Source organism: Halichoerus grypus, chromosome 2 (assembly GCF_964656455.1).
Source record: "Halichoerus grypus chromosome 2, mHalGry1.hap1.1, whole genome shotgun sequence".
In the NCBI taxonomy this organism is placed as follows: domain Eukaryota; kingdom Metazoa; phylum Chordata; class Mammalia; order Carnivora; family Phocidae; genus Halichoerus; species Halichoerus grypus.
Genome location: NC_135713.1, coordinates 5,687,018 through 5,708,905, shown reverse-complemented (window position 1 = coordinate 5,708,905; position 21,888 = coordinate 5,687,018). Strand labels below are relative to the sequence as shown.

The 21,888-nt window shown below is 44.7% G+C and overlaps 1 protein-coding gene across 2 annotated transcripts in view; it reads right to left on the bottom strand.

Moving 5' to 3' along the window:
• Window positions 1–21,888, bottom strand: part of ADCY2 (adenylate cyclase 2) — a 397,031-nt gene that overhangs the window by 267,807 nt on the left and 107,336 nt on the right. For both annotated transcript variants that reach the window (XM_078066548.1, XM_036104287.2), the window contains exon 3: window positions 16,751–16,912. In XM_078066548.1, coding sequence (XP_077922674.1) covers window positions 16,751–16,912 — 162 coding nt within the window. The remainder of the gene's footprint in view (window positions 1–16,750; window positions 16,913–21,888) is intronic.

Below are 21,888 nucleotides of genomic sequence, written 5' to 3'. Positions count from 1 at the left end.
AGGGACATGTGGGAGGGACAAGATGGGCCCCAACCTAAAGGCGGGGAAGCCAGGGGATGGTGGTGCCACTCACAAGGATGCAGCACCAGAAGGAGTTGAGTTTGGGGGATGCTTTGTTTGAAATGCCCGTGGGGGCTGAAGTGGAGGTACCGAGTAAACTCATATTTCAGACAAATAATTACTGAGACCTGGAGCCAGAGGTCATCAAAATGGTCCTTATGTTGCGCATGGGCCAAGAGGCCTGAGATCAAATGGAAATTCTTTTAGTCTGTGGATATTATAAATATTAGATTTTAAAACATGCTAAATAAAAATGAGATTCTTCACTGGCCCAATAGATAAGCTCAAAAGAGTCTGTAAGATTTGCGGTAAGAATCTACTCTAACCCCAAGATAAAAACCTAGCTTTTTTATCGAAAACCACAAAATTCCTTAAATTCCACAGGAGACAGAGTTAAGGGAAGGAAATGAAGGAACCATGTACTTTATATGTTTACTTTTATTTACTTATTTATTTTATTTATTTTTTTTTTATTTTTATTTTTTAAAGATTTTATTTATTTGACAGAGAAAGCACAAGCAGAGGGAGAGAGAGGGAGAAGCAGGTTCCCTGCTGAGCAAGGAGCCTGATGTGGGACTCGATCCCAGGACACTGGGATCACCACCCGGGCGGAAGGCAGCCGCTTAACCGACTGAGCCACCCAGGTGTCCTTACTTATTTATTTTAAAGATTCTATCTATCTCGGAGAGAGAGAGAAGAGAGAGCACATGTACAAGCATGAGTGGGCGGGGTGGGGGGGGGGGGAGAGAAGCAGACTCCCTGCCGAGCAGGGAGCCTGATGCGGGGCTCCATCCCAGGACCCCAGGATCATGACCCAAGCTGAAGGCAGACACTTAACTGACTGAGCCACCCAGGTGCCCCGATATGTTTACTTTTAAATTTTGTTTAGAAATGACAGCTTTTACTCTAAAACTTACAGATCAGCATGAAACCCTACTTATAATAAAAACCTGACCCAAACTCCTCAAAAGCTGCACAAACTGTTAGATGAGCTGGTAAAGGCAAACTCCAGTTGAGGGAAATAACCAGAACAGGTCTGATACACAGAAGGTCATGCCACATAAAGAACTAAAAATGCAGGGGAATGATCAGCAAGGAGATACTGTAGAATTACAGTCATGAGGTCCCGGTCCCCAGAGTCATCGGAGAAGGTTCTTTAAGGGAGGTAATTAAAAGGATAATCAACTACACCAGTTATTACTGAACCAACTCTGCAGGGCTTGCCAGGCGCTGACAGGAATGGGTGGCACTCCCACCCGCACAGGGGAGGCTTCTGCTGGGACTCATCCACCTCTGTCTGAATAAGCATCATCTCTATTCCACAACCGCTGGATGTGCCCGGAAGTGATGTGGCTGAGGGTGGAAATGTGTTTCGCTGCATCTGGGACTTACAACTCCGGATGAGTAGAACTGCCGGCATCTGGGTAATGATCTTCAGTAGGGAAAGCTGAAGATTCTAAAGGGAAGCCCACCTCTGCTGCAGAGAACCAGCTTTGTACTCCATCAAGAACGGCAGTCTTCAACCTGCTCAGAATCTTAAGCCAGAGGTTTAGATCGAAGTATAACCCATAGCTTACAGCACTAAGTACTTCATGGACCAAACTTCCTGAGCTATGTGTAAGGCAGATCATCTCTGTGTCTTCAGGACTTCTGAAAATGTCTTCATTTCTGTATGAATAGGAAAGCAAATTGGGGACCTTCTCTGTCTAAACAGCTATAATAAGGTGATCGCTAGACGCAGAGACAAAGCTCACAGGGGCTGTTGGACTCTCTATGTATCAATGTTAACATCACTGGAGCCAGTTCAATTTTGTCTCCTTTTCCTGCCATGACAAGTCATTCCATGTCCTTGAACTTCTCTTTCTATATCCTGTTTCCTAGTTCCTCAACCATCTTTGTATCTTTCCCCTGATTCCTCTATAATACTATAAGTGTGAAGAGCTCAGGAAGGAATTAAAACTCCATGTGAAGATCTGACCGATTTTGAGAACAAGGGAACACAGAGGTTCAAGGCTATTGGGACTGTGGTCACTCCTCCCGATTCTCTCTAAAGGACGCCACCACCGCACCGACTCTACATTCAGCATCATGACTGCAGATGGTGCAACAAGGAGGAACTGCCCATTATTCTCCTCATTCGGTGATATCAAAGGCACTGAGATGCTTACATTTGGGTATGTGTTTGCGTGCCCATTCATTCAGCCCCTCACGGGCATATTCATGCATGCAATCAGTTAACAGCATGTACCCTCGGTGCTGGGACAAATAAGCATATTAAAAAGCTTTAGTTCCTGCCACCGACATCAGAAGCTCACCTCAAAACCCCAGGAATATGCAACAGAAGGACACACAGACAAAGAAGCATACTGAAATGGGATGGGATGATTCCTGCAGAAGACAGCGAGAGCAAAGAGCAGGATGCTTATGGACATGGGGAACAGGGAGGAGGCTTCCACCGTCGCAGCCCCCGCCTCCAGACAAGGGATGCCCACTGGTCACGCTGCGGCCGAGGACAGGGACCGCTTCACCACCTGGACTCTGCCTCTGTTCCGCATCTGTCGGCCTCCTGGCAGAGCAATTTGAAAAGAGAAACGGAGAACAGGAGTGCTCAGGGATTAGAGCTTAAGACTTGCAGGATAGGTCCTACACACCACGCTGAGACTCAGACCTGCAAAACATAGTAAGCCAGGCAAGGCAACTGCTAGACTGAACTGTAGCCCCGCCCCCAATCCATATGTGGAAGGTCTAACCCCCAACATGACTGTATTTGGAATAAAGGAAGTAATTCAGGTTAAATCACATTATAAGGGTGGAGCCCTGATGTGCTTAGATTTTAGTGTCCTTATAAGAAGAGACGCAAGAGCATGGACACTCGTTCTCATCTTTTTTCCCTCTCCCTCTCTTTCTCCCTTTCTTCCCCAGCACCCTCCTTCCCTCCCATATGAGAACACAGCAAAAAGGTAGCTCTTGCCAGAACCCAAGCATATTGGCACCCTGATCTCAGACTTCCAACATCCAGAACTGTGAGAAAATAAATATCTGTTGTTTAAACCACTCAGTCTGTGGTGTTTTGTTATAGCAGCCTGAGCTGACTAATACAACTCATGGCTAGGAATCTTAGAAAAATATTCCATATGGTAATAAAACTCTAGTTAGTCTCTATCTTTTCTTTTCTTCTTTCCCTTCCCATCTTTGGTTACCATCTTGATCTAGAGTTTGAGGCTTAGACATGGCACTGAAGGTGAAATTTTAAAGAAACCAAAGAAAAGATTAAAAACTAAACACTTCCATTTTGACCCACAAAGATAACATTTCTTCTTTTCCTAGAAATTATTCATAACACCAAAGAGCATGGGAAATACACATGTAATTTATATTTTCAACAAAATTAGAAGATCAATAGAACCTCCAAACTCCAAGCACGTGTGAGGACTACCTAAAACACGCAGGGCTCAGTGGTAGGAAGCCAAGGAAAGACACCATAAGAGGGCCCTCATGGAGGAGTCTGCAGATGTCAGAAAGGAAGTAGAGAGGTACCTATCCAGGGTGAGGGACCCACCCAGATGCATGAAGGCCAAGTCCCTGGTTTGGAATTGTAGGAATGTTAGTGGGAGCCTCCTGCATTCAGTATGTTCAGGAGGCTAGTCTCCAGAAGGAATGACCTCACTGGGCACATTGTGGGAAGCACCCCTGCTTCGAGGTGTGGGGGTTCTGCCAGTTGGCATCTCCACCAGCTATGGTAGGTATGTTCCCTCGAGTGTCACTTAGCACAATGATCCACCTCCACACATGCTCAGTGCGTTCTTGTGCTGACTATGAGAACAATCAGCATTCATTTCTTTAAGATTTTATTCTTAAGTAATCTCTACACCCAACTTGGGGCTCAAACCTACAACCCCAAAACTGAGAGATGCATGCTCTACTGACTGAGCCAGCCAGGCACCTCAAGAACATTCAGCATTCATAGTAACAGTGTTCATCTTAAAAGAATTCTAGAAAATGGAAACTGAAGCTAAAAGTATCAATAAAACTTCAAATCAGAGTAAACTTGCTAGACTTCAAAAATAAGCGGGTCCAGAGGGCATCCAGGCAGAAAGATCAATTCTGTAGTAAAGAAAAAGAAAACTTCAGGCTGGCCTTTGACTACCCATGACTTCAATACATTCCAAAAAGTAGAAATAACATAGAAAATTGTCTAATCTTAATGCAAAAAACAAACAAATGAACAAAAAAACCCTAAAATAAATAATAGAGAAAAGAAAAATCCTCCATCCCCAGGGGTTCGGTGGGGAGGGGACACTAAAGTTTCTCTACATAAAAAATAAACTCAAACTAATCAGCAAAATATCTAGAAAATAATGATGATAGGCACATATAAGGCATGGAGCTAAAGCAGGTTTTAGAGGAAAATTTGTAGCCGGTCAATACTTATATAAAGAAACAAAAGAGAAAATATAAATAAATAAATGGCTTAAGTATCGAACACAAGAAATTAGGAATAAAAAGTAAATAAATAAATAAGCAAGCAAAATCAAAACAAACCCAAGAAAAACTACTGGAAGAAATTAACAAAGAAAAAAACTGAACTAAAAACCATCCCTTAATAAAAGTAATAAATATATCCACAACATCCCTTAATAAAAGTAATAAATATATCCACAACTCATTCTTTGGAGAAATAAAAGTAAAATAAACAAAACATTAGAGAGATGAATCAGGAATTAACAGAGAAAGGGAAAATCTCAAGAATAAGAAAGTAACCAGGGAATAATTGAAGCAAACACAGATAAAGAGGTAATTAAAACCAGGAACAGAGATTACTAAACACTATGAAAATCATTGAAAGCTTGGATGAAAGAGACTGTATTTATAAGAAAATATCTTTTGACAGAAACAAACTCTAGAAGAGAAAGTAAATCTAAACAGAAGAATTTTCATAGGAAAGAAAGGGGAATGGCATCTGATCTAATCTAGTCTAATCTACAGGAACGTTTGGGATGAAAGGTACTCATACGTGAGTAGAGCACTCAGAACCATCCCTGGCCCAAGGCCAGTGCTGCTTGTTTGCTCTTATTACAATCAAACTAAATGCAAAATCTTTCATAAGTTATTGGCCAAAAGAATCAAGCATCAAATAGATGAATATGACCTATTGAGTTAATTCCAAAATTTCAAGAATGTTCAATATTACACAATGGGAAAAATCATACAATCCTGCCCAAGGTGACAAAAACTATCTTTTAATACATTCAAGATCCATTTTTAAAGAAAAACAAAAGAGAAAATAAGACCTCTCTAGTAGGAATAGATGGTTACTTCCTTCAAATTATAAAACTTACTTAACCCAAAAACCAGCATATTGCTTAAAGGACAGACATCAATCCTACTATATAAAAAACAAAACAAAACAAAACAAATGGGTAACTGTGTCTCCTACCACCACCTTAATGTTAATTTTTTCTGAAGGTACTAGGCAAAGCAATTGGAAAGAAAATTAAAACTCTAAAAATGGAAATTCACTTGAAAATTACGTGATTATATATCTGGAAAACCTAAGAACATCAAATAAAAAGTTACTATAAGCAATGAGAGAATTCACAAGTTGTCGGAAGAAGTGTATTCACTGGAAACCTTTAGAAACCCTTCTCTCAACTTTTTAAAAAATGACCACATCACCGATTTTTAAAAATGGGGACAATAAGCCAATGGCTGATGTTCAGTTGCCCTGCCTACCTGCAACCATTCCTGAGGAATCCTTGGTGCTTGCCCTCTGGATGTGACAGTTTTGTTTAAACGAGGGTGGAATTTCCTGATGTCTCCTCACTCTAAATTCTCCTCGTTTTGCTTTACTTTCCTATGTGTTCCCATGAATATCTTCCAACAAGGTATCTTGCTATGTCATGCACCACAGAGCTCAGTCGTATCTGAGCAGGCAAAGGAGGGGGAACCCCACAGCCACTGGGTCAGAGACTACATGGAGGGTTTGCCCCAGTCTGTGCCAGGAGCGGAGTGGAGCCAGAGTCCAGTTGCGGATGTTGGTCTCTCTAGTGGGCTGGAGAGAAGCCCCTAAAGCTCCCCTACTGGTAACCTCAGAATATGACCTTTTTTGAAATAAGGGTCTTTGCAGAGGTTAATCATGTTAAGAATGTTGTGTGAGATCATCTGGGATTCAGAGTAGGGCTCTAAAGACAATGACCAGTGTCTCTGTAAGAGACAGGAGGGGCGGAGATGCAGAGACACAAAGGGAAGAAGGCCATTTGAAGATGGACACATAGAGTGGAATTTTGAAGCCCCACACCAAAGAATGCCAAGAACAGCTAGCAACAGCCAGAAGCTAGAGAAAGGCATGGACGCATTCTCCCTCGGAGCCTCTAGAGGGAATGACTCTGCCAACACCATGATTTTGACTTCTGCAAGAGAATACATTTCACAGTTTAGAAAGTGCTGTTGTTTTCAGCACCCATGTTGGTGGTACTTTTTGTTACAGTTGCGCCACCCCTCAGCTGGGGGTGGTACAAGTGATACAAAGACACAGAGCTGCACTGGTACATGTCCCTCTGACCACAGAACTGACACACTGGATGGCCAGATCCACCTTAAACCACGTGGCTGTTCTCAGTGGGGTAAAATGCAACCCCCAAGGTTGGCTGGGGAACAAGAGCAGGCTTCTCCAGAGAACAAGACACTCCAGAGAAAGGATGGCACAGAAGCCCAAGATGTCCTGCTCAAAGTGACCCTATAAATGTCTCCTCTGGTACTTCTCCCTCTCACTCTTGACAAGGGGTGAGCTCTATCTCAGAGGTTTCCAAAACCAGGCATTCCATTAACCGACAGGAGCTCAGATCCTCAGGCATTAGCAAAACTTCCAAATCACTCGTTAGTAGAGGGTGGGCTTCTAGTATCTCAGCAGGATGAAGCTCACTGCCTTGAGTCTGGGTGGGCACACTGAGGAATGGTCAACCAGTCCAGACCTTTGCCCTGAGGAGTTTGCTCATGTACAATCCAACTCTTACCCTACTCAATTCCATAGGCCATTTGGGAATTTGCTTATTAACACATTTCCCAAAATATTTGTAATGTCCCATTACTCTTAGTAATGTCCCATTACTCTTACTCTTAGTTTCTGTAAAAATCATTTAAACTTAGCAAAATGCATCACTGCTGCTTGTCTACTATTTATTAAGGGTTAAGTACCAGCCCCGTTTGATAACTGGTTCTTCAGACGTGCTAGTTCACTGAATCAGCACCAAGGCCAGCAACTATCCAGGGCAGTCCCTGTTACTGCCACCATTTTACAGTAATGAAAACTGAGTAAACTAAAGAATCAGTCCAAGTTCATGCAGTGTTGCAGGCTGGTCTTCCAGGAAGCACATTCTGAGACAGAGTTCAATGCTTATGAGGGAGTGGCCTTGGGATCAATGGCTGTGGGGAGGGAAGGAAGCCAGACTAACTAAGCAGAGGCAGAAAGCGAGCTGTGATGCAGGCCCACTTTAGAGAAACCCACAGAAACTCCAGAGTTTACATGGCCACCAGCATTGCCCTGCAGTGGTCCAGACTGGATAGAATCTATATGCCCACCACAATCAGTCACGGATGCAGGCCATCCTTGAAAAGACATAACCTTGTGCTGGCAGCTCTATGCAGCTGAGACAGCCTTAAAGAGTCTAAGGGCTGAAAGTCAGCTGCCAACAACACCCCCAAGAGGAGGACAACAAGTCTTTCCTTAAGGGGTCTCTGGGTGGTCCAGCTCCATGAGCTATAAAGTGGGGAGCAACAGAATCCTAACTGAGTCTCTCTGAGACCAAAGTGCTTGCTCTGTCCACCAGCCTGCACTCTCTGCCACGTCAAAACACTCACGAGCTGCTTGAGAAGGATATCAAAAATGATTAACCCAGTGTGTCTGGCGAGCAAGATCTCACATCTCCTAGGAGAGGCAAAAATTGATGCACATTATTCTCAGAGAAGGCATGCTGTGATTATTGTTGTAAAAACAGACAGAAAGTACATCTCCTCTCTCTGCTCCCAGCCTGCCCAGTCTGACGCATTCCACAAACATAATGAAAATGCTGTAGGTACATCACCAAAGCCATCGTTATTATTAATACCTGATGGTTATGAGCACTAACCATGCACCTGGCCCAGGTAACTCCTTTTCATTTTTTATCTCATTTAATTATGTCTGCTGCCCTCAGAAGAAGCTATTATTACTATTCCCGCACTACAGATAACTAGGAACATCTCCAGGCCTGTCTCCCAGTGACTGTGTGTACATCCTCTCTCTGCTGCACCAAATCATTGGGTTTCTCTACTCTTTAAAGAGATCCCTTAGAACCATGATGAAATTCTTGCTCAAGTCAAGCTGTAGATATACTTTTCTCTCAGGTTCATACAAGTCAGCAAATCTATCATTCATCCTGCAAGTACAAGGAAGGAGTCCTGTGTGACTCACCCTAGGGGTGCTGATTTTCTTATTGTCTTCCAGGGGTTTTGAAGAGCAATTATAGATGGGTTAATAAATGATTAGAATCAGTATCTTTCACAAATTATCCTCAACAATAAACACTTGGAATGGACAGAGCCTCCGATTTTTGTATAAATGGAACACGGTTGCCTGGGTTGGAGAATACGTGAGGAAAATCACCTGTCGAGATACCAATCAGTGAGTATGCTACTCAACCTGTAATAGATCTGTAATGTATCGTATTTGATATGAATCCAGTGCTTTGAATGAACAGGGCGCACAGAGCTCCAATGACAGAATCCAGGAGGGGATACAGACCACTGAAGGGGGACCGACCCGCATTGTTCATTTTCAAGAAGTCCTTTTTTCCTGCTCCTTTGATCAAATTTCCAAGACAAAACTCATGGTCTAACAGGGCTCCCCTTTACTTCTGTTCCTTCTATCCCCTCCTCAAAATAGCCTCACTAATGTTGAAAAATAAACCTAGGTCTCATTCCACCATCATGGTAAAATGATTAATTATCAACAGAAAAGTTCTCTGTTGAGTATTCCTGCCATTTCATTCTAGAAAGTGCCAGAGCATTTTTAAAGTGATAGGATGCCCTGCAGGAAAGTGTGAATTATGTTGTTCACTCTTTCCACCAAACTCTCTGGTGGGATGATGGTGTGAAGCTCCTGCCATTTAAAAGAGAGGTAGGGATTCCTGTGGGGCTGGGGGAAGGACAAGGAGGGAACAAGGAGAGAGGGATGTGGAGTGCCTTTAGATTTGCTTCAGGATTTAGTCACATCAGACACTTTCTTATTTCTGGCTCTTTTCCATGCTTACCCCGACTCCTTCCAAATCACAATGTCTTTAGAACCCATAAGTGATAGCTTGCTAAAATGGGATACAGATCATACTCAATTTGTAGCTAGATGCTACACGAAATGAATAGTGGTATAGTCTCCTTCCTTCCCTTTCGTGGAAAATATTAATATCCTGCATTTCTCCAAAGACAAAACAGTAGCAAGGGAGATCCAAATTCTCAACAATTAGTCTCCTCCAGAGCCAGAAACCGGGCAGCTGGTAACCTGCTATTTTCCTTTTGAGCTTCTCAGATTAGATCCTAAATGCAATTTAATTCCAGATGCCAGTATACAGTTCCTGAATTATGCTGAAGAGGAATCAGTTGCATAACAAAGCTGCATTACTCCTGATTACACTCTTGCCACAGATGACGGGTTTGTTTTCTACTTTAGGTCCAAACTAAAAGTGTTTTTCAAACTGTATCATAAATGTACCAAAGTACCCACTGCCTAAAGGAATCCTGTAACATTTATCAGAAATATGAGTAACCCTGTTAAAAATCAATAAGCACTCCTTAGCTTATCTTCTTTAATAAATATGGATTCCCATATACCTGGCTTGTGTACATCAATCTATATTCAAATTCCTTCTTGTCTCATAGGAAAATAAAAGATCCATGACATGAAAATCTAGAATGTGGTACGAATATTAAGGAAATGAAAATATAGGAAAAGTAAGTGAGCTTCGAGTTAGAAAATGTAATCATGATAAATAAACAGGGCCATTTGGCAATTCCTTGAGGGTGGTTCAGTACCCTGCAGGCAGGGATGCTGACTGGCAAACGGCGAAGAGACAGCAGGTGCATCTGAGATGTACCGGCTGCAGGCTGGACCAAGGCTCCTGAGCGATGGACCCACTGTCCCTGTCTGGGAGGCAAGGTTTCTGCTCAGCCTCCCAATCTTGTCTCAGAGCTGAGCAACTGCCACCCTCACCCTCACCCCTGGGCTCAAGCAGGAGGCGGTACCGCAGGACGAGGGGGGGAGGTTTCAGGCTGTTTTCCTAACCTCGGTCTCCCTTGGTCTGGATATAGCCATAAACAAAAAGGACTCCTTGCTGCTCTCAGAGTCAAATGCAGGCTCTCCTGCTGATACGAGGGAACTTCTTATTTTCTAGTTAACCACCAATTGCTAAGGACTTTTGGTGCTCACACAAAATTTATGATTGATAAATAATAATATGTTTTTCTTGGGGCGCCGGGGTGGCTCAGTCAGTTAGGCATCCAACTCTTGATTTCGGCTCAAGTCATGATCTCAGGGTCATGAGATGTAGCCCCGTGTCGGGCTCCTCGCCCAGCAGGAAGTCTTCTTGAGATTTTCTCTCTCTCTCACTCTCCAGCTGCCCCTCTCCTCTCTCTAAAATAAATAAATAAATCTTTAAAAAATAAAAATACATTCTTCTTACACAGACCACATAAAACTGCTCTTCTCTAAGTTTCCTGATATTTAAGGATCGTCCCAGATTCCAGAAAAACTGTCCTTTGGAATCCGGTTAGGAAAATAAAGACGAAGAAGTTGCAAGAAAAGTTGAGAGACTAGGACAAAGGGGATCACGGAAAGCCGCTGAAAATAATCTCTTTCTCTTCCACAAGTAAACCCTGCTCAAAATGTGTTCCTTCTCTTCCATTTCCTTGCCCCATCCTCTCCTCCTGCTCCTCTTGTCCTTTTCCTTCTCTCCTGAATGGGGCCTTTTAATTTTATTTAGTTACTTATTTATTTAATTTCTTTTAGAGGGAGAGAGAGAGGGAAAGAGAGGGTGTGCATGTGCACGAGCAGGGGGGGAGGGGGAGAGGGCGAGGGGAAGAGAGAACCTTAAGCAGACTCTCTGTTGAGCATGGAGCATGAGCAGGGCTCAATCTTACCACCCTGAGATCATGACCTGAGCTGAAATCAAGAGTTGGACGCCCAACCGACTGAGCCACCCAGGCGCCCCTCCTTCTCTCCTGAATAACTCAGCCCCCAGCCATCAGGCAGAGCAAGAAACAGCTGCACCTGCAGGGGACCAGGGAAGCTAAACTCGCCCACAGTGATAAAGCTGGGCTGGGTCCCAGAAGAGTCTACAATGGGGAAAACACAGAGGACAGAGCCCCAGTTGGGGGAGGGGACCTCATATGGATGGGGTATCAGGGCCCGAGCCAGGGAAGGGGGGCATGTGTGAGGGGAAGGGAACTTGGGTGAAGTGAGAAGGCACCTGTGTGGCAGTAGGGGCGGGAACTGAGATAGGAGACTGGTTCCATACCAGGATTGATCCAATAAATAAATATATTAAGGATCATGGGAACTACATTGTTTTCACTATTAGCCAAGGAGTTACAATGGAAAGGGAGAAAACTGGCATGGAACCCATGGTGGGTTGAAAATACCAGTGTGAAGTCATGGTACTTAATATGGAAGCATAGATAAAAGTAGATGTAGGTGTAGATGTGTGTGAACCTTGCCTTGGGAGTATTGATAACCAAGTGGGAATGGAAAGACCTGAAGCCCAGATCTTGCTTCCAAGTGCCATTCTTCAAGAAAAAGACCCACGGCTCCTTGGAGAGATGGTGGATTTCAGAGCCATGGCAGGGAAAGCATGAGATGAGCCTGGAACATCTTGTTGTGTCAGAAAGTGAGGAAGTGCTCCAAGAGTGAGAGGGACACATCAAAAAAGGTACAGAAGCCAGCCTGAAGGGGCACCCGTGGGACAAATCTGAGCCCATACAGGTATCAAAATAAACAGTGATGGTCGTGGCTTATAACCCACTGTACAGAACAGAGAAACACAAGAGAGTGTAGACATCAACAAGTAAATAAAACAGGATATTTGCCTGGTTTCAAAGTACATTTCCACAAAATACGTCTTAGTAACAAAGAGTGATCCCAAAGTGGGAAAGTCTGGCGGACAGCACCATCACACTAATGACCAACATAAATAATGAGACCCTGACAGAACATGATGGGAACACACCATCACTTCTGTGATTCCTGCCAAAGATGCATAGCCTGAATCTATTCTTGAGGAAACATCAGACAGACTGAAACTGAAGGACATTTGATGAAATACCTGGTCTGTAATCTTCAAAAGTGTTAAGATCTTGAAAGCCAAGGGGAGACTAAGGAGTCGCTCCAGACTGAAGGAGACCAAAGAGCCTTGAGAACACACTGCAACATTGCAGGATTCTGATCTGGGCCCTTCTCTAGAAACGACATTATTGGGGAAGCTGGAGGAATCTGAATGGCAGCAGCAGAGCAATGTGAATTTCCCAGTTTTGTCGGTTGCATTATGGTTAAGTAGAATGGCACTGTAGGAAATGCAGCCTAAAGCATTTAGGGGCAAGGGGACATCAGATTGGCAACCCATCTTTCAATGGATTAGGAAAAAAAAAATTATCTGTATTAGATTTGGAACTTACTGATGGGTCTGTGATTGTGTCAAAATAAAAGTTAAAAAAGCTGTTAGGGACTATACTTTATGTTTAAATGCATTAGAAATTACCATTCATGATTTTCAGTTATTAACTAAATTTCCTCAGTTCAGTGATATAGCATAGCCTGAAGCTGAATTCTACTTCAAGTCAAATGCTGGGAAAATAAATTTCCTGAGAAAAATGAACTCTGCTAATCAACATGGAAGGGAATAGGGTTTTCTATGATGTCAGCATTTTGGTTAACAGAGAAACATTACATGCTATTGATGGATTGCCAATGTTCAAAAAATTAAGTGAACAAATATTCTTAATACAGATCCATGCTAAATAAAATGCATTCCTTCTTTGATGGCTTGGAAGGCAGGGTAATACTGATCATCACTCATGGGCAAACCTTTTTATAGAAAACCAGTATCTTTTATTTTATGTAGTTTTGACTTAAACAATTACACTGCAGGACTATAACCACCTAATCTATAGCATTCTAATTTATGTACACGGTTCATAAACAGAACTAAGTGGGGGTCCTGGGTGGCTCAGTAGGTTAAGTATTTGATTCTTGATTTCGGCTCCAGTCATGATCTCAGGATTGTGAGATGGAGCCCTGCACCTGGCTCCATCCTGGGTGTGAAGCCTGCTTAAGATTCTCTCTCTCCCTCTCCCTCTACTCCTCCACCCCCGCTCGTGCTCTCAATCTCTGTCTCTAAAATAAAATAAAATAAAATGAATAAAATAAAATAAAATAAAAAATAAAATAAAATAAAACAAAATAAAATAAAATAAAATAAAACAGAACTCAGTGAAGTGTTCTTCTCACATCACAAACCAGTGCTATTTGTAGGTTGTATGTCCCATAACCTACAGTGGCCAAAGGTATTTAGAGGTCTTTTTCTCATTACTCTGACATTTACCAATGACCTTCCATTTTTAATCTGTCAGCATCTTCTGTCTTTCCTGTATTTTGGAATCACTGTGAAATTACTTCTGAAGAAAGGAAAAACTGACATTCCGTTCTTTTGCTCCTTTCAATGTTATTCTATGAAATATGTGGAATGAAAAGCTTGTCTTCTTTCTGCTATTCCAGAATTATCCCATCTCTGGCTGTCCACTGATAAGAATTATCTGCCTTTGTGTGTTTTGAAAATTGAGTAATTAAATATTTAAGATTGCATTCTTTCCCAATTTTTTTTAACTAATGGAAGAAACTAAAATGCTTTAAAAGACCAAACCCACTATAGTATGTAATGACCTAGAATAACCAGGGTCTTTACAAAGCACTTATTCCCCCCCACCTTTTTTTAACCCCATTTAATCTTTACAGCATGTATCTTTTTTTTTTAAATTTTTTCAAGATTTTATTTTTTCATTCAAGACACAGAGAGAGGGAGCACAAGCAGGGGGAGAGGCAGAGGGAGAAGCAGGCTCCCCGCTGAGCCAGGAGCTGGACATGGGGCTCGATCCCAGGACTCTGGGATCATGACCCGAGCCGAAGGCAGATGCTTAACCATCTGAGCCACCCAGGCGCTGCATTACAGGCATGTATCTTAATCCTCATTTCCCAGATATTTTTTTTCTATTACACCTGCCCCACAGACACTATTTATTCATGAAGGGGCAGAAGAGACAGGTACAACATGTTCAAGGGATGTCTTCCAGGGGAGCTTAAAACCAGGAAGGTGACATAAGCCCTGAAAACGCGCTCGAGAGTCCTGATGCCCGTGTGGCGAGGACTTTCCCACAGTGATTTTCATACTGTCAGCTGGCGGAGCAGCTTACATACCCCTTCCTCCTGCAAAAACATACCCACCACCCAGGCCCCATTACGGGGAGAATGGCAAAGTGAATTTACGAGAGAAAGGAGAAATGTCCCATAAATACCTTCAAGGGAAATTGCCATGCAGCAGATGGAAGCAAAGCCGGGACAGAGCTCCTATAAGAAGGGACACGTTCCCCACCTGTCCCCAGGCACAGCTGGATTGTTTCTTCTTTTCATAAACCACCACCTTCTTCTTTCCATTTGATTAGTTCCTGACCAGTCTCCCTGTGCATCCCGGGAGGTACAGGCTACTCCGGTCATTCACAGGCAGTGCACCCAGGGATGAGGCTTGCCTCCTGGTCGGAGCCCGCCCGCGTGAACCTGCGGCCCACCGCGCAGAATCCCTCAGCCTGCGGCCCACCGCGCAGGATCCCTCAGCCTGAGGCCCACCGCCCAGGATCCCTCAGCCTGCGGCCCACCGCGCAGGATCCCTCAGCCTGCGGCCCACTGCGCAGGGTCCCTCAGCCTGTGGCCCACCGTGCACAATCACGTCAGCCTGCGGCCCACCGCGCAGGGTCCCTCAGCCTGCGGCCCACCGTGCACAATCACGTCAGCCTGCGGCCCACCGCGCAGGGTCCCTCAGCCTGAGGCCCACCGCGCAGGGTCCCTCAGCCTGTGGCCCACCGCGCAGGATCCCTCAGCCTGCGGCCCACCGTGCACAATCACGTCAGCCTGCGGCCCACCGCGCAGGGTCCCTCAGCCTGCGGCCCACCGTGCACAATCACGTCAGCCTGCGGCCCACCGCGCAGGGTCCCTCAGCCTGTGGCCCACCGCGCAGGATCCCTCAGCCTGCGGCCCACCGCGCAGGATCCCTCAGCCTGCGGCCCACCGCGCAGGGTCCCTCAGCCTGCGGCCCACCGTGCACAATCACGTCAGCCTGAGGCCCACCGCGCAGGGTCCCTCAGCCTGTGGCCCACCGCGCAGGATCCCTCAGCCTGCGGCCCACCGTGCACAATCACGTCAGCCTGCGGCCCACCGCGCAGGGTCCCTCAGCCTGCGGCCCACCGTGCACAATCACGTCAGCCTGCGGCCCACCGCGCAGGGTCCCTCAGCCTGTGGCCCACCGTGCACAATCACGTCAGCCTGCGGCCCACCGCGCAGGGTCCCTCAGCCTGTGGCCCACCGCGCAGGATCCCTCAGCCTGCGGCCCACCGCGCAGGAACAGGGCCAGGGCGCTCACGCTGGTGCGGTGCCAACAAAGGACGTCTCACGAATGTAGGGCTTACTGAACGCTGTGTTATGAGCTCTAGGAGAGGAATATTGAGAAAAGGGATCCCTAGAGAGCTTTCCAACTCAGAGGGATTACTAGACAGCCAAGGATAAGCCTCCAGTTCCATTTCAAGATTCCAAATAAAGCATTCCATCAACTGAATGACAAACTGGGTTCCCAGACCCCACGGGGCTCACGTGAGCCACGTCTAAAATCCCCTTTTCAACGGCAGTGTTGTTCCTTCACCAATTCTGTCAGTGCCTCCCGCATTTTACACCATGGCTGCTTTTCTTAAATGTTTGAGTCTAATAAAACAAAATTAATCATACCTGTTCCAGGTAAAAAAAAAAAAGGAACTCAGGAATAACTCCAAACCACTGACCCTCAGGTACAGATGAGGGTACGGATGTACATAGGAAATCAAATCGCTTTTTTAAATGCTTTCAACTAATTAAATACAATGGCTTCTTCGAAATGACATTTATTAGTAAAGCTAAATTTGTTGTCGTGGCATTTTAAAGACCTTTTTCATGCCCATGGACCTGCCAGATTAGGAAATGGAGCAATCTTTTCTCCTCCGTAAAGAAGGGGTTTTAGATATCCAGGGGGAGAGAGGTGGGAGAGAATTATGAATTTAATTGTGTAAGTTATTTTCACTCTAAAAATAAAAGTGCTAAAATAGAATAGCTTGTAGGCCTCACAATCATACCACCATTCAGCAATCCGCAAGACGGAACCACCATTTCTAATTTTCACTGATGCTGATTGCTAAGTGTTGATCCCACTAATGGAGGCAGGTGTGGCTGGCTGCCCACCAGAAACACTGGAGTCCACAGCAGAGAGCAGAGCTTGAGCACCTGCCAGGTACCAACAGCCCCACCCTGAACCAGCACACGGCACCCCTGGCACGCAGGGTGGGGTGGTGAGGGCCGGCAGAGGTGAGGTGCACCCACCTGCCAGACCAGGTGCTCCTTGGTCCCCGGCGTGGCCGACAGGCAGACGCTCAGCACGATGGTGTGGGAGGAGGAGGTGAGCACGCTGGCAATGATGGCGTCTCGCATGTTGAAGGGCAGCATGGTGTACACCACGAAGATGATGAAGAGGAAGAACGATACCTATGGGAAAAGAACAGGGAGAGTCACAGAGAGTCCCCATTCCCCCACTGCTCCCCCTCTCCTTCCCATTACTGTCTGCACCAAACACCATGACCAGCACCCATTTAGAAAGTGGGATTATGATAAAACAAGACAGCGTGTTCAGACAAATCCAATGGATTACAATGAAGGACTAACTATCATGAGGAAGAAAAATCGTCCTTTTTCAAAATTTGGGGATTTCCAGTTTTGAGACCCAAACCACTGCAGACATTAGGTAACTCTGAGCACTTCCTGGATCTGGATGCAAAGGCGGTCCTAAACTCCCCGGGTTTCGTATCCACACTTCAGCACGCATATCTGGATTCCTGAGCTCTGTTTCAAACTGTTTCCGGAGACCCATGGAGGATGGACAGGTATTATCTGGGGGAGCTGGGAGCTGGAAAGTAGAAACAGTGTGGCCATGTAACAAACAAAATGAAACAGCTTAGGGATGGTTCAGCTGTTAGGAAACTGAACAGTTTGGCAGTTTCTCAAAAAGTGAAATGCACAGGGGCGCCTGGGTGGCTCAGTTGGTTAAGCGACTGCCTTCCGCTCGGGTCGTGATCCTGGAGTCCCTGGATCGAGTCCCGCATCGGGCCCCCTGCTCGGCGGGGAGTCTGCTTCTCCCTCTGACCCTCCCCCCTCTCATGTGCTCTCTCTCTCTCATTCTCTCTCTCTCAAATAAATAAACAAAATCTTTTAAAAAAAAAAGTGAAATGCACAATTACCATATGACCCAGAGATTCCATTCTCAAGTCTATGCCCTAACGAACTGAAAACAGGTACTCAAACCAATGCATGCACACACACGTTCGTTAATATGTAATAGCACTATTCGCAATAGGCAAAAGGTGTTAACAACACAAATGTCCACCAGTGGAGGAACGGATAAGCAGCCTGTGGTGCACCCAGGCAGTGGAGTACTAATCAGCCAGAGAAAGGAGGTACGGATAGGTGTTTTCACATGGAGGAACCTCAAAAACATTGTGCTAAGTGAATGCAGCTAGGGCAAAAGACCCCCTATCGTAAGGTTCCATTTCTGTGAGCTATCTAGAATAAATAAATCTACAGAGGCAGAAAGCAAAGTGGAGGCTGGCAGGGGCTGTAAAGGGGAAGTGGGAAGTAACTACCTGATAGGAGCAGAGTTCCCTTTTGGGTGATGACAAGTCTTTCTGGAACTGGATGCAGGTGTTTGTTGCACAACACCGTGAACGTACTAAATGCCATCCAATTCTTCCTTTTCAAACGGCTAATTTATGTTACATGCATGTCTCCTCGATAAAAAATAAATCAATATGAAAGCTCAGAGAAAGATTTGGAATGAAAGTAAAATGGTTTAGTAGGTCATAAAACAGGCCATTTTCATTTCAAAAGCAGCAGAGACAGAAGGACATGGAGAAGGATGAAAAGGTGATAAATCAAGTGGGAAGAGCCAAGGTCAGGGAAACAGAAGAGTAGCATCTGGTGAGCTCTGCCACACGGCTCTTCACTCAAGAACAAAAGCGAAGCTAAGGGAAGAACTCGTCCCACATTCAGAGTGATCCGTGCTTCACAAGGAACCCCAAATCCCAGCACAGCTGGAAGGGCGCAGAGACAGCTCGCCAGCTCTTCTGCAGTGAGTCAAGATATGTGTTCACAAGGAGGACGTGGGCCCTGCTCCTGGTGGATCTGAAGAAAGTAAGACCTGGAAGGACACCAGGCTCACGCTCATTCCCCCTCTTGCATAGACACGGGGGTCCGCACCGCACATATTACAACAAAAAGTAACAGTCACCATTTCACTGTGCAAGAGTGGTATCACGTAAGCTCTATGCATACAACCATCACAGACAAAAGAGCATATGAAAGATCGGGGGGCATGACATAAAAGGAAATTTGGATCTCCCAAATGTGCCCCTTCCTTTTCTCTAGGGGATTCCAACCCGAACACCTGCTCACTAGACAAGCACTTATGAGCTTCTTGGATGAGGCAGCAAGGTTCTGGAGGCAGAGGATGGATGCAGAATCCCAGCTCTCAGGCACTTGACAGCCCGGGGGAAGGGACAGTCATGTGGATCAGCCATTGCTTTATAGCTGATGGTGCCCGAGAGAAGAGGTACCTAGCCCCACTCCAGCAAGACAATGGGGTGAGGTCCCCATATCCTCTTCTCTAAGATCCTGCAAGTTCAGGTGTCTCAGAATGACAGCCAAGAAGAATTCCACCACAAGTGGGGAACTGTGTCCAGAAATCCTCCTTGGGGAGCCTAGGTTGGGCATGGACCAGCTGTTTCATGCCCATCTCCTCCCAATTCAGTCTATTCATAAGGGACTTTGGGCCAAAACATATAGGCAAAAGATCACCATGGCCATACTATTTTTCTGGTAAATATTTTTATTTTACCTCTTTAAAAAGACTATGAAGATGTTTTTCAGTCAAGTATTATTATTTAGCATTCTATTTCTATTCTTTATATAGAATGGGAAAAAGTTATGTTGCTAGACAGTTTATGAACCAAAACACCTAGGATAGATGGAAAGAAACCAGGCATCTCTTTGGAGGCACCCCTTGAGCCAGGTGCCAATCTACATGGGCAGACTGGGGCAGTCCCCTCCCTCCATCTTCCCAAGAAGAGAATATATAGAATGAATTCTTAGAACCCCAAATCAATTTGATTTCAAAACTGGTAAGAACCAGGACATGCATCTACGGAGCACTTGGCATGCATGTCCCTTCCCCACTCTTCAGATGCGTGATCTCATCTAGTCTTTACAAGAGCACTAAGGGGGCTGTTCGCTGCATCCTGCTCTCTCCAAAAGCAGTATCACTGACCCAGAGAAATGAGGAACTTGGCCAATATTCCCCAAGAAGTCAGTGTCAAATCCTAAAGAGGAATCCATGGGTTTAACTCTAAACGTGTTCTCAGTAAAGAGTTTGCAATATTTCTCTCCCTTGATGGAAATTTCATGAAGCTGAAGGCCTAACAGAAGACACAAGTGCCCACGGACCACTTCTACAAGTCTGAGATGGGAAGACAGCAAACACTCTTCCCCTCCTGCCAAGACAACCACAGGAAGTGCCCAACGTCTTGGCTCCGATACTGGGTTCTTTCAATAAGCTGGACCGATTTTTAATCATCATTACAAAACTGCTCACGTTCCAAAGATAGGCTCATATTCCCTTCATTTCTATACATTGAACTTTCAGTTTGTGTTTACAGCATGAGTTATGGTAAATAATAACATACAACAATGAGCATTTTGCAAAATTATCAGAGAAGACAGTTATACTAAATACTGGCACACTGGGAGCTAAAAGAGATGTTTCGTTTTTTAAATGTTGAATAAGGGTACAGATCATGGGAAGCAGGGTTTCTCCACCTCATCACTACTGACACTGGGGGCTAGAGAGTTCTTTGTGATGGACGCTGCCATGTGCAGTGTAGGATGTATAGAAACATCCCTGCCCTTCACCCAGTAGATGCCATTGGCATTCCCCTCTTCAAAGTTATGCCAACTGCTGAAAATGTCTCCAGACATTGTCACATGTCTCCCAGGGGGTAGGATCACCTTGGTTCACAGCCACTAAACTAGAGAAAAAGTTTCTTTTAGGAATGAGAATGAGATAAACAAATGTTGCACTGTCACGGCTTATTGAGAAAATTAAATTGATCTTGGAATCCCTAAGATCCACCAAATATTTTCACAATTAAGACACAAATTTCTACACATAGCATTAATGCAAAATCCTATATCCTCCAAGAGGTATTAAAGGAATATTTTCAGGTATCAAAATTTACAATTACAACAAACAGCCTCTCTTTTACAACTACACATTTTTCTTCTAATGCAAAAACCTATAGCAGTTCTTTGAAATTATCGTAACTTCTGAACAGCTTAATTCTGGACGGTTCAAAAACTCTCACATTATTTCAATTAATATACACTTCAGCAGACCTTTTGGGCTTTGAAAAGGAAGCACGTCAAAGGCTTATCTGCGGTAACCAAATGGAGAATAGACATTCTGTTTTCCAAATACAGTTGCTCCTGCTAAGTGTTCATTTTTAGATGACAAAATGAATTTTTTAAAGGTCGATTAAGGAAGTCATATTAAATCAAGTTTTGAATTTTAGTGGCAGCATTTCAGAAGCTCAGCTCAGGGCACCTGGGGAGCACTCCACAGGCTGGATGGGGAAAGAAGAAAGTCAAGTGTGGTTTCAAGTCCCACAGGGGGAATAGTCTTCACTTCCTATGACTCCCAGAGGGCTCTACTTATTTATTTTTTTTTAGCCTTCTTTCCAAAGCCACTTCAAATAAGGCCACATGTAAAACCGAAATGGATTTGGCACATAAAGAATGTGTGGGTTAGAAGCTCCAAAAAGGCAAACGCAGGCACTTGGGTTTCCATGTTACCATGGGGACATTTCCATGACAGATTCCCCTTGAATGTACCTCTACCCAGAGGCTGAAGAAAGAGGAGCCATTGATCTGAGGATGGAGACCCTGTCCAGAAACCCGGATTATCACAATATCTGAGGTGGCAGCACTCATCCCAGTAAAACCATTTGAAGTGTTTCTCTTAACTTAGCCTGCCATTTGCCTTTTGCAAGACAGTCACATCTTCCCACTGGTCTACTTGAACCTCAAGCTCCATAATTTTTTTTAAATTTTTATTTATTTATTTATTTTAGAGAGAGAGAGAAAGAGAGAGCACACATGAGTGTGGGGTGGGGGGGGGCAGAGGGAGAAGGAATCTCAAGCAGACTCCCCGCTGAGTGCAGAGCCCAACGTGGGGCTTGATCTCACGACTCTGAGCTCATGACCTGAGCTGAAAGAGTCAGACGCCCAACCAACTGAGCCACCCAGGCGCCCCTGCTCCATAAATTCCAAAGTAGGAGTTTCTCTTTTATGTTTTTAAGCCTATTCCTCTTGTAGGCTAACGCAATTCTACCCATGATATCTTCGTCCCCAACAAGCCA